This window comes from Rhipicephalus sanguineus, unplaced genomic scaffold, assembly GCF_013339695.2.
Source record: "Rhipicephalus sanguineus isolate Rsan-2018 unplaced genomic scaffold, BIME_Rsan_1.4 Seq225, whole genome shotgun sequence".
Classification (NCBI taxonomy): Eukaryota; Metazoa; Arthropoda; class Arachnida; order Ixodida; family Ixodidae; genus Rhipicephalus; species Rhipicephalus sanguineus.
Window position 1 is genome coordinate 627,599 of NW_023614810.1, and position 18,952 is coordinate 646,550.

At 46.8% G+C, this 18,952-nt stretch overlaps 1 protein-coding gene across 1 annotated transcript; it reads right to left on the minus strand.

Annotated features, from left to right (window-relative positions):
- Positions 1 to 210: 210 nt before the first annotated feature.
- Positions 211 to 18,184, minus strand: LOC119376793 (60S ribosomal protein L27a-like). The gene is given in 6 exon segments (XM_037646501.2): positions 211 to 367; positions 5,221 to 5,300; positions 5,303 to 5,371; positions 5,374 to 5,393; positions 17,937 to 18,015; positions 18,076 to 18,184. Coding segments are annotated over 6 exon segments (471 nt in total). The 5' UTR covers positions 18,170 to 18,184; the 3' UTR covers positions 211 to 238.
- Positions 18,185 to 18,952: the final 768 nt, after the last annotated feature.

The following is an 18,952-nucleotide window of genomic DNA, read 5'->3' on the forward strand; positions in this document are numbered from 1 at the left end:
CCCACGTCTGCACCAACTTGTCTTATGAATTAGTTCTGTTAGTACTCGTAAAACAGTGACATTTGTATGTAATACAGGTCCCCACCAAACCTGCCTTGCATGTTCTTTGGCTGTCCTTGCACAGGACAGTGAGTGCAAGATACGCAAGTAAACACGGTACATGTATGTGTCATCATTAATAACAAACCACCAAAAGGAAGCGCAGTCATGGTGTCTATGTGCATTTATTGGTGAACACTTATGCGGTGAGAATGCAAGCACCACCAACACTCTTCACTTTCTCCTCGGCCTGCCGGCTGAACCACTTCGCCTTGACGATAACCGGCTGCTTTGGGAGAACACCCTTGCCCAGAAGCTTGTAGTAGCCCTGCAATGAAACAGTTGCACAATTGTCAACACATTGTTGTCTACATCTGAGAAACTTGGCTTGCAGCTGCAATGTGGCTCTCACCAGGGCAGCACATGCCTTGTTCCCAAATAAACAGACAGCTAGATGCCGCAAACATTTCTGAGCAGTTCATTTGTCGCCCTCAACTGTGATAAGCCTCCTCGTTTGATCGGTCACGGATCAGTGCAAGGCTTATTGTTTCTAAACATTCATAAAAGATTGCGACTGCACCAAGGATGACCCTGAGCGAGCCTTAGTTGCACTGCGAGCCTCTGCAGTGCTTGGCTGCAGAGTTTCCAAGTTGATTCACAATCACAATGTGCTTGGTGGCGGCATTTAGTGACAATGTGCAAATTGCCTAGACACTGCTCCGAGCTTGGCCGGAGGGTCTGTTGCTTACACGTAAATGCCTATACACAGTTCCGAGGAGAACACAGGCGATGTGCTCCATTGTTTATGACGAAGCACATAGTTATCTGTTCACTCTAACGATGTTCTGGGTCACACAGTTTGACGTTTGCCTCGTGCATCGAATTTATGAGTGCAGTTAGGCCTATCAGGACTGAGTAGGTGCACCATGTGCGTGGCAGTTGTGCCAGAGGCTACAAAGTACACAATGCTTGATTGAGAGTCCTAGGAGTCGCCACGCGATGGTTTTTATCGTGATAGGTGCAACCTATCGCCACAGGTACAATGGGTCAGCGCAATGTGCCTGCTAGTCACTAGTGTTGTATGTGTTCTGTGTAGTTATGTGGCTGTGTCACTTTGCTATGGGTCTCTACAGAAGCTACATGGCTGGTTTTAAAGTGAAAGTGATCGGTACGCTTTGGAAAATGGCAACAGGGCCACCAGAGGCACTTGAAGGGTCGACGACATAGTTACAGTTGAACCTGGATGTAACGAAATTGACGAATGTCGGCAATATTTCGTTATATACAGGTTTTCGTTACATGCAGTTTCACGTGATAACCGGCAAGTATCATGCAAAACAAAACCAAAACGAGACGGACAACACTTCAGAAGACCTCACCTCCTCCCATTTATTCAGAAGAAAAAAAAAAAACTGCGTGATTTTGGCTTGTGTTTTCTTAATATATGATGACATCAAGCGGCACTCCAAGGAACTGAATTCATGCAATGCAGCATGATCATCCTGTGTGCTGGCAGCACGACGCAAGGCGTCAACGCGTCCATCACTTCCTTCGCGGTAAGCATGGCAAACAGTGGCTCTTTCTCTGATGCACCTTTGTCGTGACCGCGAACTTGCACCATTTCAACAAGCGCAGCACCTGACATTTCGTCAGTACATAGGGCGCAGTTGTCAGCAAAAAAGTTCGACGTCGTCGGGCACTCTCCCGTTTGCACATAGCGCATCCCACGATTCGGTTACATCTGTATTCGCAGGCTCCTCTGCGCACGTAGATAATTTGCTGGCTGCAGTGGCTGCATCACTTCGGTGACGGTCGCCATTAACTATGAAGTGCGACGGTGGCGGCAGCGCACAAGCACAGCCAGAGAACACAATGTGCACGAGCTCGCACGCTACGCGCGCGATGTCACAACGCAAAGAAACCAGCAGCATAGGCGTAGACACTAGATGGGCCGGCGGCCCAAGCGCTTCCGCCACGTGGTGACTAGCGTCACCTAGCCACTTCCCCCTCATTCACTATCAACATGATCATACTCTGCTGGAGCTCTTCGTTTGGTTTCAGTTTCTCCAAAACTCCGGTTCCGCTGCCAGTTACGGCAAGCACTGCTTGAGCCTCCAAGCCGCCGAGATCGCGCGACCAAAGCATAGCCACCCTCTCCGGAGTTGTCCTAGTTAACTGGTGCGCAGCTAAATCTCTCCGAATTAACGAGCATTCAACACCACTGAAGTATACAGTTTCGCCGGGACCGCGCCACGAGTCCGAGTTAACGAGATCGGGATAAACGAGGTTTTACTGTATAATTTTACTCATATTGAAATGATCTTAGGGGTGATGCCATTTGCATTACTCTATCATCATTTTGCAAATTATATTAAAGATATTAATGGAAGTGAATAAGAAAAAATAATCAACCGTGAGTGTTCATCCATTTCTGGGCTTCAGTGCTCGCAAATGAATAAAAATAGCATCAACATGACTTGGGCATGGGGGTGATGCACTTATATATCTTGGTTTCGGTACGCCAAAAAGCCCTGTAAGAAGCAGGCACCAATTATTTTTTCAAACCTCAATGTTTTTTTAACTAGTGCAGCTATTAAGGGGGGACGCGGGTCTTAGAATAGTTAAAAAATGGACAGAAAATGAGTTTTGAGAAAAACGCATTTTAGGCATGTTTGCACCCCTAAGCAGCTGCCCTCAAAATATTATCGCAGATTTCGCCCGGGAAATGGGTTAAAACTTATTTTTAAGACGCCACGGGAGCCGCAAAATGCATCTCAACAGGCAAAATTTGTTCAAACTTCCCGCGCGCACCGCGGGCGCAGCAGCCATCTTTGGCTTGTTTTGAAGCTGTTTTCTTTGTGCACATTTTGCGGCGTTTCAATATGGCGTCGCTGCAACAGAACGGCCGCTATCGCGGCTTTTTCGAAGGGTGGTTGTAGAACGCTCATTGGCCAGAGCGCGCGCGCGCGAGGCGCCTCCCATTGGCTGGCGCAACCCGAGGCGGCCATTTTGTTTTTGTATTTTTGTTCTGCGCTCATGGCTGCCGTGTTGCCGGTGTCGTGTGCTCGTGTGTTGTTACAAGTGTCATCTTCCTCTACTCACGCTCGCGTTCGTGCGGCCCGCGGACACACAGTTACCTTATTTGCGCTGGCACATCCGGAGATTCTCGTGTAAAAAGACGCGCCAAGCGTACAAGGGCGCGATGCCGAAACTACTTGTCGCTACCGGAGCATCGAGTCTACGAGAACCGCCGGTTCCTCTTGGTCAAGCTGCAGCCATCGGATCATTAGGCAACGCTTCAGTGGCATTGGAAACCGCATTCGTATGGCATACTATGCGGGACTGCCGAGTGAGCAGGAAATACGGCGACGGGAGGAGTGCTTGGCATCGCAGCGCGCAACGAAGCAGCGGAAGTTCAAGCCGTTGGATGTTGGTGAACGGCGGCAAGGAAAATAGCACAGAATTTATCCGCGTGGACTTATCCGTGATAAAACGTTCTTTGGACGTGTGCTTCGTTCCGAGTTTGGCTCAAGCAGTGACCTTTTTCAAGGCAGAGGGTATAGGCTGCTTTCAAAGCCTGTGCTTCATTATCATAGGTGCGACTCGCGCGAGAAGCGTTTCTCGTAGAAGGTAGCTGGTGATAGTGGTGCTAAGACAATCAATGTCATTTGAAGTGAAATGCATTAAATTAGGGCCACCAATACTGTCGACAAGGGTGCAACGGCAGTCGCTTCAACCACGACCTGACAGAGCAACACCGGAATTGCAGAGACGCCGTGTTACACTTTGGGAAATTGATTTGTGCTCCACAGCCTTGAGAAGGTTAAAAACTGACACTGGAAGTTGCAAAAGGAGCACTTATACAGTAGTGACACCAAGCACAGACTTTCAAAATGACACAAACCAGCAGGGGACCCTGAGTACAGCCCTTGCCTGCTGTTGAGCCAAGTGCTATTGCTGGACAATAATACTGATTTTTGGTTTAATAAATAACCCCGGGCTTTTTTTTTTTTTCGACTTAATCTCTCTGTCTATTTTATTTGCCTGTTGCATAGCCACATTCATAGACAAATTTTGTATTTCTTTAGCTTGCAAGGAATTGGTACAGGCCTATGAATTGCTAAAGGTGGAGTTCACTCTGGTACTGGGTGCACTATGTGGCTTTATAAGATTTTGCCAGTACATTGGCAGGTCATGGTCACATATTTGGTATGGCTGTTCTCGTGAAGAAGAAACCTATCAAATAAATAACCACTAGTGCTGTGGCTGCACTTCCACGAAAGTTACAGTCGTCTGAAACTTCAAATGAGTTTTTCTCAGTTTGATATTTTTGCTCAACGCACTTAGCCTTACGGGGTTTTTTCCATGTTGTTGCTGAGTAAAAATCACAAATTTCGTATCATTTTACTCGTATTGAAACGATCTGGGGGTGATGCTATTTGCATTACTCTAGCACCCTTTTACAAATTTTAATTAAAGATACTAATGAGAGTGAATCAGAAAAAAATAACCACCAGTGAGTGTTCACCTGTTTTCTGACCTTCACAGTGCTCTCAAGTGAATAAAATAGCATCACCCCCTACAGCATGATCTGGGCATCGGGCCCATGCACTTGCATATTGGTTTTAGTAGATCGAAATTGCCTAAAAGCCCCGTAAGAAGCAGACACTAATTATTTTTTCGAACCTTGAGATCTTTTGAACTAGTGCAGCTATTAAAAAACCAATTACAGATTTGAAATCAGCATAAAAAACTGGTCAAGACAGTGAAGTTTGGTTCATATTGACTCAAAAATAAAAAAATTTCGGGACCCACGTCCCCCCTTAAAAAAACTAATTCATTTGAAATCAGCACAGAAAACTGGTAAAGACAGTGAAGTTTGGTTCATATTGACTAAAAATAAAGAAAAGCTATTTAGGACCCACGTCCCCCTTAAGCTATGGAGATCAAATTTATTCTCTATTGCGCTCAAGTCATCCTGGTCCAGAGGCATACCAGGCAGTGGCACAAGCGATATGTAATTCCCGTCTTGCAGGCTTACTTCGCATCCTCCTACAATGACAGTGGCTCTATTGACAAAAAAATTGTTACCGATAAAAAGTGCACCACATTATTCTCCTTTGTGTTCATTTCAAACAATTCTTTACGACAAGATGCTAGAACACTGTGCCGCTCACTCACGTGTTTGACAATGTCGATGACGGGCGCCTTGCCATTTCCGTCGTTCTTCAGCTTCTGGCGTGTCTGCTCCGAGACCAGGACCACAGCTTGTCCACATTCAGGCACGGCTTCCAGTAGTGGTTCTTGCGGACATGGTAGTTGCGCATGCCACCTTGCCAAAGTAGCCAGGGTGGCTGTGTCAAGGACCACAAATTATGGGGCAGCCAAACATTTGCTTATCTAGAACACACACATGGCCTATTCCATTGGTCGATCAGAGACAGTTGACAAATATACGGGACACTGCTTTACATGAGATGACAATGTCACAGTAGGGTATGCACAGTGACTGCATGTATTGTGGCCTCAGTTTAATTTTTCCAGAACGGGCATGTTACCAACAACAGCAACTGAAGGAATATCAATGGAGAGGTGCCCACCAAATAAGTCGGAGTGCCGGAGCGGTGGCTGCTCATCGACAGAGCGCGTTGGTGAGAAAGTAGTGCCAGGGTCTGCGCATGCGTGATATCCCTATCAAGCTCACCTCACTCCCCAGTGCATCTAGATAGGTTGACGCAAGCCGCCTTCCTTGCATTACCATGAAGCCAACTTGCGCACAGAAATTCGCGTATAACCCGCACCCCGAGTTTAGCACTAAATTTTCTGTATAATTTGTGAGTGTTACTAAAACCCACTCATAACAATCCCAGATATAACAATCCATCGGTTATAACAACCATATTTCGGTGCACTTACAATTTTCCTATGATACCCATTGAAATTGTGTCCACATATAGTGAACATTTTTCAAAGCCTCTTACTTTTACAACGAACACTTCAGACACGGTCGCGGTAAAAATATGGCGTATGCGAAGCGAGAAAAAGATTAAAATTGAAACGAGGCGCACACTTGAACGTGCCCCACACCAGTTTACTCGTGATGAAGATGCCCACGTTTCTCTTTCTGCGGTCCTCCTAAAGGGGTATCCACACGAGGGAGAAATCCGCGGAGGACTCTGGAGAAGTTGCGGATCATGTGAACGTGACCCCCCCCCCTCGTGCCTTCTTGGCGGACACCCGGAGACATTTTCCCGACATGACAAGCGATCCCCAGCGATGGGGGAAATAGCAGAATTTGGGGCTCATCTGGCCACATTGTTGGACTTGCTCCTGCGGAGAGTGGCAGTGGGTGTCCAGTCTGCAGCTGGTCGTCAGCTGGTGAAACGGGTGGTACAAGCCACCAGATTAGTCTGGTAACACTGGTCTCCCCCTCTGTTCGCCACGCCCATGTGAGTGGGGAACATTTGTGGGGAATTCTTGCGAGCTGACATCACCAGGCTTTGCCTTTATCCCCAGAGGATTTGTCCCCTGTGTGAATACTGCTTTACCTACGCTCCAAGTGCGTCAATGGGTGTTCCTGCGGCCAGAGATTGCCCACCTATAGCACCGATGTTTAATTTATTAACGCGAAAGAAATCTACATAAGTATAATGGGTAAAAATTTTAAATTACCAATAAACTCAAGCATTGAAAACCATTTAGTGTCCCCTTAATTGGCATCGGCAACTTTCAAATCTAAAGGCCCAAGTGGCTCATTACTCACGGAATGGTACCATACGGCCACCCGTTGCTAACACTTGCAGTAGGTAAGGTCAGAACGTGGCAGATTTCACCTCTACACTTTATTAAAGCATGTAAAAATTAATTAAGCACCAAGTAACTATGAATAAATCAAGAGTCCTAAGACCAAAGAAATTAGAGTAATTAACAAGACCAAAATGCAGACATCAGACGACATGTTATTAAAGTGCACTAAAGTGTATTACTAACTAAATTAATGCAATTACCTATAACTGAAGGTAATTAAGTGTTGCAAACAGGAATACAGACTAGTCAATATCAAGACTCCAGGGTAAGACTGGTCAGGCAGAATTACGACTAATTTAGTGCATTTAAGTTCATCAATCAATAAAAGTTAATGAAAATTTCATCACAGAGTTAATTAAGGTTGCACCACAAGGATTACACATGCGTTTAGAGATTCCGCTGCATATAGCGTGAGCACTTGGTGGCCTACAAGCCCAGATTCCCTACCAGATGTGTGTCGCAGTGCTAAGAGCGACAAACAGCATGGTTTTTAAGGCAACGCATATCTTGGTTCACTAGGGAGCAAGGCTTGCTTGCTAGGGATGCTTTGCACGCACGGATTATGGCTGTATTTTTCAGCAGGTGTGCTCCGCCGACGAGCAGCTCGCAGTCCAAATTTTGTGGGCACCTGTACAGTGTGGATCTGCCACTACTCCCAAAGTCAAGGTACCTCTCCTAGGAAGTCTTCTCACCGTGTGCCCCAAGCTATTCCCGATTAGGCCAAATCAGAAGTGAGCAGAACCTCCTCCAGATCTATCAGTGGAGTACAGATTCTTTGCCCTGGATCTAATAATGTACTTGAGAAGATCTGTCACATACAAAACCTCCAGCAGGCTTTCACTTGAAGCCTGCAGAGTCCACCCATTGAATGTAGCTGCTGAAATATGTCGGCAAACTGGGTGTCGGCCGACACCTGAAGACAGCTGTTGTAATGTCCCCACCAACTGCCACCGCAGTCGCACATAGATTGATGCAGACACGGCCGGCTTATCAGTGGTGGGTTTTCACGTAACTTCCCAAGCTTTTCATCTTGCTACTCCAAGACATTTTCAGGCATTTCGATAGCACCCGAAAAGCAAGATAGCAAGAACTACTTATATACGGTCAACACAAAAGTTTACGGACAACACGAGCGCGTGGCCGAGAGCCTCTTTGCGTCATTTCCGCTACATAAGCGGCGATCGACAGCAGCACTACGCCCAAGACACACCCATCTCTTAAAGGGGCCCTGCAACATTTTTTTTCCTCTGCCTTAGTGTTCAAACTTTAAAACCTCAGGAGATGACGAGAAAAAAAACATTCCCTTTCGCATTTCACTCTCCCACTGATGTCAAAGGCTGGTTCCAATCACCGCGCGCCTCTTACAGACATATCGGACGATGCACATTGTAGTGGCTGCCGTTTTGCAATTGTTTTAAAAATTTTATATTATAAACAGAAATCCTTTTTTATCTGAGGAAGTTAAAGGGTGCCTTTATAATTTTTAGCATACAATAGTGCAGCCCATCTGGGACCATATGAATATCACATGTGACTTGTTGCATCAAACCAATCAAAACGCCCGGCCAATGTCGTCACTCCCACAGATGAGACATCAATTCCAATCCCAATAATAGCCGTTATGTGTCACTATAGTACGAAACCAATGTGGTTTCTCCATTGAAATAAAATTATAACAGCTTTGTTTCTGGCGTTGCCACTCGCGCAGCAACATCGGTACATTCCACAGTTCAAGAAGCGATAAAAACGGCACAATTTATGTCCCTTTAATAGACATCCTGGCTATTTTCCAAACATGGCCATATTTCCCACCTTTCACTTTTCAACGCAACACGCTCTTTGGTGGCCGTGAGTACATGCTTCCATCTCTAAAGCAGTCTACCAGCATAAGTTATCAGTCGCGTACTTCTGGAATGATATCTACCCAACAGCAGGGCTGGGCAAAGTTACTTTGAAATTGTATCGCAATACGATACATTCCAATTGTATCTTAAGACACTTTGACACATTCACAAATTTGTTATATATCTATATAATGTAGCACTAAATGCCTATGTACGAAAATGTTCGCTTGAAAATGATTAACTGTGACCAAAGTTTTTATTTAAATGAAATGTGCGTTAGTGTATGAAAAGTTTTATACTTCTTGCTCAAATATATTAGTTTCATTCCGAAACAACTTATTGGCACTGCTTTAGCTGCTTAACATGAGAGCACTTTACACACTTCGATCATAGAGGCTTTTGCTTGTTGCTTTTGTAATTGATGGGAGTCGCTGCTCTGCTTGCTGACCAGCTAGTGAATTGCCATGTGATCATAAGAACATCAATAAGAAGCCTCCGCATGATGGTGCGAATACTACTGCGGAGTTCTACCTTGCCCGTAAACGTATTATGGTTTTCACAATAATGGATCACCAGACAGGTGTACGTCACCAAGAACATGTGCCGCCCAGAAACAATTCAGATGTACAGTGGCACAAAGCGCCACAGGACACCGCTGCTGTTCAGACTAATGCCACTTATAGCTCCGATTACCTGGTGATTAGCAACAGTAAAAGAATTTACGAAAGCCTAAACAAGGAAAACAAAATACCTAAGTAAAAAGAAAAGTGGTTGCATATCAAACACAGCTAATAAACATAGCAACACAATACAGGCAGCCCCCCCCCCCCAAGAACTATCAAGAATTGTTCCGTTTGACGTTCCAAAAACAAAGATATGATTATGAGACGCTGAAATGGAAGGCTCTGGAAATTTTGACCACCTCAGGTTCTAAAACCTAAATATAAGCACAGGGGCCCTCTAGCATACTTCCTCTATCGGAATGTGGCTGCCGCGGCCTTCGGGTCAGCAGTCAAACACCTTAACCACTAACTAGACCACCGCAGCTGGTAACCCCTAATAGCTATGACAATTAAGTTCAGTGCCTATGGAAAATAGTGTAAAACAGCTCGCTGGGACGCTCATAAGAAAAACAGAGCATTTGGTATAACAATGTTTCTCGAATACCTTTGCTAACATATTTAAAATGGCTCCTAATAATTTGTGTTATTATAATGGAAACTCAATTTCGCGATTTTACTTAGTAGCGAATTTTTGTTACTGTATACCGTAGGTACGCCCGGATTATTATGATATTTGCTCTGAACATCTCCTTTACATAAGAGTAAATTCAAGTGGACTATAAGTACAGTGGTGGGAATGCCTTCCAGCATTTTGGAGCAGGCAAAGTCTGCTTCTGAAGCAGGCACGGGCTTTTCATGAAACACACGGAAGAAAATTTAGCTTTAATTTTGTTTAATCTTCCTACAGTTTACATAATCATTTCTATATAGGCAGAAACCCCACAAAAAAACAAAAGTAGGATTATGTACAGAAGTGATGACACAAAATAGTGAAGGATATTGACCCAACAAGCCGGCAGCAAACTGTTCAGAGCAACACACAATATATATCGTCAATTTAAATTCCCGACTGTGCCTCAGAGCATAATGCCTTTGCTGAGTGGTTCATCCTACACCTACCGGTTGGTGCGTACACTGCATACCGCAATAACCTTTTGCGTCATCAAAGTTTACTGCGCCTCTGAATTTGCAGATGCGAGAATGTCTTCAGTCTTTTGAGAAGTGCGGAAATCGCTTGATAAACGATATTACTTCTGCGCGATTGCGGCGATGCCTTTGCAGGTAAGCATAGGGAAAGAACAAATGCGAGGTGGTGGCAACTGACGAATGCGCCAGTACAATTTATAGTAATAAGTATCTTCAGCTACGTTCTCGGGCATGCTTGTCATGTAGCGCTTCTTTACGCCGCCGATCGCTGCTGCTCGTTGTGCGGGACCGTGCTCAAGCGCCACTGCTTTGTAGAAACGAAAGCAGCTCGCTGTTGGGGGTTGTGCGCCCAGAAACCTCGATGCATTGATGCTATTACGGTAAATGTGTTAAGGATTTCCCGTAGCCTCACGCGGGGCCCCCAACCAACAGTAGCCTCCCGCTGGGTCCCCAAAGACGAAACAGCTCAGCGTTGGGACACAAGTCCGTTTTCTACAGGGTCGTAAAGTGTCTCTCACAGCCCCCCACCGCAGGCACACAGTCCTTCCCCTGTCAACGTAACTGTACACCACACCGCCCTCTCAGGCACGGCAGAAACCGCGCGACGGGGTTGTGGGGCTTTCCTGGAAAGGCATCTGGACTGCGCACGTGGTGTTCAACAAGTGGAAATGGAAGCAAAACAGAAGAATTACCACGAGGGTGAGAGAGTGGCCGGTGCGGGGAAACTTCGAAGACGAAGCAGAGATTTCGAGACACGAACCAAGAATCACGTCTCAAGACAGTTGTAAATTCTGTAAATAAACTTCTTGTTCTAATTGTAATCGAAGCTTTCGTAACAAAATGCATGCGTACAACACAGCAAGCATAGTGCTGTTGTAACCATACTGCACGCTTTATACTGCACCACCGCTGCTCTACCGCTGTGCCACCGCTGTCCCAAGCAATCCGGCGAGACGATCCGGCAGAGTGCGGAATGATTTTCAGTTAGTGTGAAGGTGTTTCGTATGGTAAGTTTTTAGTGAAAGTCATTTTCTGTGGTGCCTGTGCGGCACAGCAACGTGACTCATGCTACGAAGTTGGGACAATGACAGGGTGTTGCGCTCCCACTGCGACTAGAGTCTGCAATAAACAAAAATCGAACAGGACAGAACGATAAAAGTGTGCGCGAGTGAATGTGTGAATATTCTCCTTACAGGTCTAGCAAAACAGCATAATTCAGTACGAGCAATGTGCGGCACAAAGGCTTGAAACATTTAGTGTTTATTTTATGCCCGGCACAAAGGCTTGAAACATTTAGTGTTTATTTTATGCCACATCTAGTAAAATGCTCGTTAGCTTGAGTTATTTTCAAAACACAGAGCGATAAATTTGGTACTTGTTTTCTTGAGCCACCTACTAAATTTTTTAAAAGCGCTGCGTCAAAAACTATGTGAAATGAGCGATTAACTGAACTTAATTTGTCCAGATTCGTTTGTCCGAGTTTCACTACAGTAAAAGTTCGTTAATTCGACACCCGTTAATTCGGACGGCTCTCTTGGTCCCGGCCAAAGTGCATGTTATTCGATGGGACCAAACCTTCGTTAATTTGTCAGAATTCGGCTCCACACCGCTTAATTCGGACAAATGCTGACGGCTGCTGCTACACAAAAATGTGGTAAAGGAGCGCTGGCACCACTGGAGTGAAGCCGAAACCTGAGTGGCATCGCCATCTTCATCAACTAGTGGGGGCAATCGCAGCGTCACCGAACGTCGGCGTCTTCTTTCTTTGCTCCACTTCGCCTCCGACGCCATTGTTTGTCGTGTCGGCACCATCCCTCCTTTGTGAACGTGTTTGCATGTGAGGCCTGAGCATGCAGCAGTAGCTGACGATGGCATCGACGAGGTGTCAGCCGAGTCCACTGACAATGACTGCCCGACCTTCGATGCTGTCCTTCCCACAGATGTGACCTGCTGGAGTAATCGCGACTGATGATGTCGCTACGATGGTCTCCTGACCGATCAAGAAATTATTAATGATGTCACGGGTGCCCAGAAAGACCACGATTCTGACGAAAAGTCATGCGAGGAGATGCAGCCGTGACCTCATCACCTCACGGAATGTCTCGGAGGCACTTTTGATATTAGAGGATGTTTGCCTGAGCACTTCCGACAGCTTGCATGCAGTTGGCCATTTGGAAGAGTTAGAGAAAAATTGTAATGTCAGCCGGAATCCGTGCGAAAATGCAGACGATTACAAAATACTTCAGCAAATAAAGGTATACTCCACCAACTACATTTTAATGTTTTCCTGTTCATTCGTTAATTCAGACATTTTTTCCGGTCCCGTGAAATCCGAATTAACGAGCTGTTACTGTATTTGCTTTTTATAACAAACATATTACTTGCGCTAGTGACTGCCCATTGAACAAGTTACAGCACTAGTTTCATCTAAATTCATTGTTTGTACGAGTTTTCCTTTTTTTCTTTTCAAAGCAAAAGTCACTGCGCCAGCGAAGTGTTATGAACGAACAAGCACATGGAGCTGCTGAGCCACGTCGGCTCCTACATTCGAAAGGGGTGGCTTTCCTGCTCAACACCGACGGGCAAGATGGTAGACCTATGCCGAACTCTGCTCCGTAGGGAGCATGTGCAGGGTCGTCCACTCTTAGTATGAACACGGCGCAGCGAAATCTTTACTAAGCGCTGAGCGCCGTGCTTGCTTAGCTATCACCATGCCAGTAGCGACTGACTGCGCTGCAACAGCGTTGCAAGAAAGCACACTTCGCTTACTGCAGTTGTGGGCAGTTTTCCGTGTGCGATGCGAGTGGTTCCACCTTTCACTGCCACAATCCCGGGTAATTGTCCGTGTCTTTGCAAATTGATCAGGATTGCTTTGGTTTGTGGAACACAGCAAGGCGATTATGCCTATATGAGAGACGTAAAAGATGGCTATGGATTATTTCGGCCACCCGTGGTTCTCTAGCGTGTGCTGGCATTACGCAGCACACGGGCCTGCTTGAATTCCGCGTCCATGAAAATTCAGCCAGACCGGCTGATTTTCAGTCATGCACCATTATTCTTAATGTGTGTTAGTGTCTTTATGCATACTAGAACCTTACGAATCGTACACTCTAAGACAGTCACCTAAGTAACAACTTTCATATACCCAGGTGATTGTCCTGCCCTGGGCTGCTGCATGATAATGCGTTATACCCCCATTCGCACTGCCTTCCTGAATATTTGGACACATTGGTGCTGCCGCTTGTTGCCACCCGTTACAGTCGACGTCGATTCCCGGACGCCCGAAATTCGGACATGCCTGATTTCCCGGACTCATCTGTGGCACCGTCAAGTTCCCCGTAGAGTCAATGTATTAAAAAGTCCGAAATTCCGGACGCTTATAGCCTTCGCCATCCGATTCCGGACTTTTTACTGTTAACCGCCGACCCACAGTCGCCACCGACGCCGCCATTTGGTTGTTTTCATTTTCATATCCTTTAACCCACCATACTCGCATCGCAGGTGTGGCCAGCAGTACCGCCGCACCGCGCCGCGGCTGCCGTAACTCGAAACCGCACGTGTCAATCCGTTGCCAGCCGTAGCTTAGCCAAGCCAAACCTCACTGTGTTCGTTCACGTGTTTTGTCAGCTGTGCCAGCTCTGCGGTCGTGTCGATCGTTTGCTGCTGCGCGCTACCTTCAGTGATCACGTTTCCCGACCTTCTGCATCCACCGAGTTCCTAGCTGTTTCGTACTGCGCTTTTCGTCGAGCGGATTCGCAGTTTACAGCAATGGCACCGACTGCTCCTTCGTCTTCGTCCGCGCCTTCGAAGCGCACAAATCCACCTCGTAGGCTCACGATGACGAACTGCCATCCGCGGACGTTGCCTTCGACGATCTGCGCGCTGGCGGCGTGTTGATTCCAGCCGAGATAACCCTTGAGGGCTTCACCGACGCTGACAAAGACCTCGAGCTATGTGCGGAGTTGACCGATGACGAAATCATTCATCAAGTTACGGAGGATTCCGATGACTCCGACACCGAGAACGAAGAGCCAGCTTACACAGCCAACGAGCTCGGAGTTGACGCGAGCACTGATGACACTGTCATTGGTGTACAGCGGCAACATGACGTTGACTGAAATGAGGCAGACATAATCGCGGGCAAGCGGACCGTGCAAAAAGAAAATAAGGACTTCTTTGCGCCCATGTGCTGACCTATGAGGTAGTGCCGGCCACGTCGTTTTTTTTTATAAACGGCTTTTTTCAGAGCCACCTAAACGATGCATTGGCTGAATTGCTATGGGAATGTATCCGGCTGTGACCGTCTCCGTCAGCGAAAAATACCTATCAAAAAGGTGCGTTTTTACGTGCATTCGTTTTTCCGGACTGCCCGATTTTCCGGACGTTTTCGCGGTCCCTTGAGGGTCGGGAAATCGGACGTCGACTGTACGTATATTTTTCTGCTCCAACCCTCACTTCCCCACAATGAAGTTATGCGAACAATAACACTCTGCAATGGTCACCAGTTTACCCCACTATCGTGGAAGAGCTTCCGATGCTTGATGCTCACAGCTTCTTAATTCTCTAGACAGATAGCCTAGTCAAACATGAACAGAAAATCAATCGGGACGTTGAAAAAAATTTTCCTGTGGAATTGAATCCAGACGGCTCCTACAGCCTGCCATTCATCGCTTCTGCCTTTCAACACTGTACAAAGTGCGGAATCCTTCGCTAAGCTGAACCCACAAGGTCTACCTTGCACACCATGCTAAAAATTTTGCAACCCCTCCTGAAGTAGCCTGTCGCCTCACCGCTTTGCGTTAGGCTTCTCAAGAAGACCCAATGCTATTGTGGTGCATGCTATCATGGGCTTGATACACCGTTACTGCTTGGCGACGTTATACGAGGCTGCAATTGCTTTCCAAGCTAAGTGCCCCACTTACCTACTATAGAGCAGAACAATGGTCGAATTGTTCTGAAATGGTGAAGCCATGCACACCTCAGCTATTTTTTATCTGAAGGGGGCGCCAATCCTGCACCATCCCCTCTCAATCCGACCTTTCATGTCATATTTAGTGCTCAGGATTATCTAAGCATGTGTGTTTTTTACGATAATAGCGACAGAGGACCCCTGATACTGCATTCAAAACATTGTCCCACCGTTAACACAGAAAGCCATTGGCAGGCTTTCGTGAGAGAAGCACCTATTCATTCAAGGTAATGGGATTTAATTTACGTATAGCACCCTTTCCATTACCTTACCAGGGCACATTATTAACGTTGAACAACCCGCGTGGTTGAAACAACCCAGAGCCATCTTTTACAACGTTAAATTCCTTAAACCACAGCAATGCACAGCTGTTTGCGAAAATACTATACCTGGTGACAACCTTCTGCACATGTGTTACTACGCCAAGTAGTCCACTTGTGGGAGTTTCCGGTTTGGTTTCGCAAGTGCATCCAGGGATTATGATGTTATTTGTGAAGTAGAGCTATTCAAGATAGGTTAGGTATAGCTTTAAGCGAAAGCACGGCGAGCTTTGATATATTATGCATGCATCCCAATGAAGGAAAAATATTACCCGAAATCATTTCTGAGCTCTACTAAAATCACATTATATAATACTAATCTGCTAACGGTTCAAGTCCGCGAGCAATTCGAGCACAATATAGTAATGTTAAATTGTGTTTGAAAGCGATGGAATATCGCCATTGTGAACGAATGCAGGAAGCAGCATTATGAAGCGGTCGGTTGTATTTTTCAAAGGAAAAAGGGCACGGCCAAGCAGGAGCTGCGCAATTGGAAATCCTACGCAAGACAAACCATTTCCTAAATGTCGGTGTATGCAGGGTCAGCATCGTCGTTTCCTACTTTTGGAGACGCAATGACCACTCGGAGCTCACGTCATTTCATCAGGGAACGCGAAGGCATCGGCGGGCCGCAAATATCTTGGCGTCTGACGCTTATATCCAGCTGGTGAAACAAGCTCCTTACCCGCCGTGGCCAAGAACGCAGTTTTTGCTTAGTGAAAAGCAAGCTATCAGCAGCATTAGAGACATGAACACGCCTGTGTTGCCCGGGCAAAGCTTGGAACTGGTAATTTTATGATCGTAAATTGCTCTAATCGCAAACGGCAAAGAAGTTTTCACCAGAGACGCCGATGGGCACGGTGTTACAGTAAGCGATCTTCAGTGTGATTGCATCAGCAATAGTAGCCAACCAAAATACTGACCAGGATGCAATGCAGTTATAAAATGTATCATTTCTTTTACGTAGTTTCCAATCGCAGTTTTGCTTTCAAGGAGATGGACTGGCAGGTAGGCGGCGTCACCTTCAAGGTGGCATCGCAATGAGAGACCATTTGCACTGATGGTACACTTCCACACAACTCCTTTTGGGGGATTGTTTATGCAGGCAACAAAATAATTCACAACGTACCACTGTCTTCGGTTCTTTCTGGTTGATGAATAGAAATCACCTAACAAACGCATGCCGACATTCGTGACAAGCTCGATGTGAACTGCTGCAACCGAGCAATGCCAACGTTGTTACAGGGGCAGTAAAACGGACATCAACACCAGAAAACTAGAAACAGCAAAAAACGAAACTCCTTCACTGAGTAAGTTACTTGCAATGCAAACAATCTTGAACATAATACATATCTTATGCGACGCTTACAAAAGCTAGTGTTCGCGGACGACACTAAAGAATAGATTGAGTAATAAAGGGCGTTTTGCCAAAATACAGATAGCTTGCACCGACGACTGACAACAGCATGTTGGAGGACGAGATGCTAGCGATGCCACATTAATGCTATCAGAACATCACATGCGGTTATTTCATTACGCACGCGCAGAGACGCTCTGCCACGTCGTTTCAACGCCATCAAAACCACCATCGTGCAGTACCAGTACATAAGAAGCGGCGTCCTGACGTCAGGGCAAGCCATCTATAATCGTCATCTGGTATGCAGTCCACTTTCCTACCAAGAATGCTATGTCCGCTGATAGCGCACGTGCGTTCGTGACAGGCAGTGCGGGCGCGCGCGAGATAATGAAGGAAACGCATGCTAGATAGATTATTGTGTGGGACAAAAGACGCCCCTTTTGCTCGATATTCTGTGAGTGTACACAGCATAAGGCAGTAAGAAAGCGCGTGCTTCGGCTCCGTAGCCTTGGCTGTGCTGCCCAGAAAGTTGTCGCCAGGTTAGCAAATAGCAAGAATTGTGACAGTGAAACGAGGAATCGATCAGTTGCTTTAAGCGAAGCGCGCTTTCCCGCAACGCCGTTGCGGTGCGCTCAATCGCTACTGGCATGTTGACACACGGGGCTCTAGAATGGATCACGCAATCCCGGTGCGCTTGCGCCGATTAGCTTCGATGCGGCCACGCTGCGCGTGTTCTTACTAAGAGTGGACGACCCTGTACAGTAACTAGTTAGGCACGCGCTCGCGTGGTCCGTAAACTTTTGTGGTCGACTGTACGTACAAGCGTAGCACGTGAATGTGTTCGGCGGCGGTGCACTACTTGCAAAACACGACGCAAGCCAGCTTCCTCACTTATATTTGTCGAAGTTTATCCGGTGGTGGTGCTGGCCACCGGCGTTACCCCTACCACCGGGATGCTTGCGGTGCTTCCCTGCAAAAGACGAAAGGTGACCATCGTCGCTTGTGTCACGGCGCAACTCGACCAACTCACCCACACGACCGTGGCCGTGGCTCACGTGTCCTCTTAACTTCCTGGTCTTTTTTGTTGGTAGACTGCGCAAGATCACAAGCGGACCAAAAAACATCAGTCGAAGGGCACTCCGCGCAAGTGGCAAATGTCCGTCTAGGGACACTTCAACGCTTTCAGAAGGCAGCTTTGATTTACTATTGTAAACTCGGCGATCGTGACAACTATACGGTTTATACATTTCCTCCGACATTAGAGCGATCGTATCGCTGTATTGCAAGCAAATTAAAAACGTGACACTCGAAGATTAAACGGATTTTGCGAACGGACTTGAAAAAAACTGCACTCACCATCTCGACCGTGCTGTCCCAAAAGAGGAAACGTGCGCGACGCTAGCGCCGGATATGGGCACTGCGTTGGCTACTGTTCGTACTAACGGTGGCTTGAGGTGGCTAATATCGCTAGCATAGATCTATAACAAGGAGGTTATACACTATTTCTTCTGGAGTGGAGGTGGCGCCCCCGTAAGTGAAGCCGGTCGCCGCCGTATACGTCAGGTCAGTGCCTCCTCTATAACTTTCAGTGCCTGGTAGAACACCCTCCCGCGGCCGTCGGCGCTTGCGTTTCTCCCGCTCGCCGCGACTGCGTGGTGGCGCTGTGCAAACAGGGTCGGGCGCTGAGCCGGTAGTGCTGGTGCGGGCGCGGCCTAGAGCGCTTGTTTGCTTTGCTCTGCCTTGACACGTGCGGTTGGGTTTAGCGAGTTGAATGCGAAGGAAGATTTTTTTTATCCTTTGTCGTGACCACGCAGCTTGCATGAATTGCGATGTCGTACTGCTGCGTGCCGCTGTGCAGTCGGACGAAAAAAGAAAGTGCCTGGACTATACATCTGACCAGCTCCTTT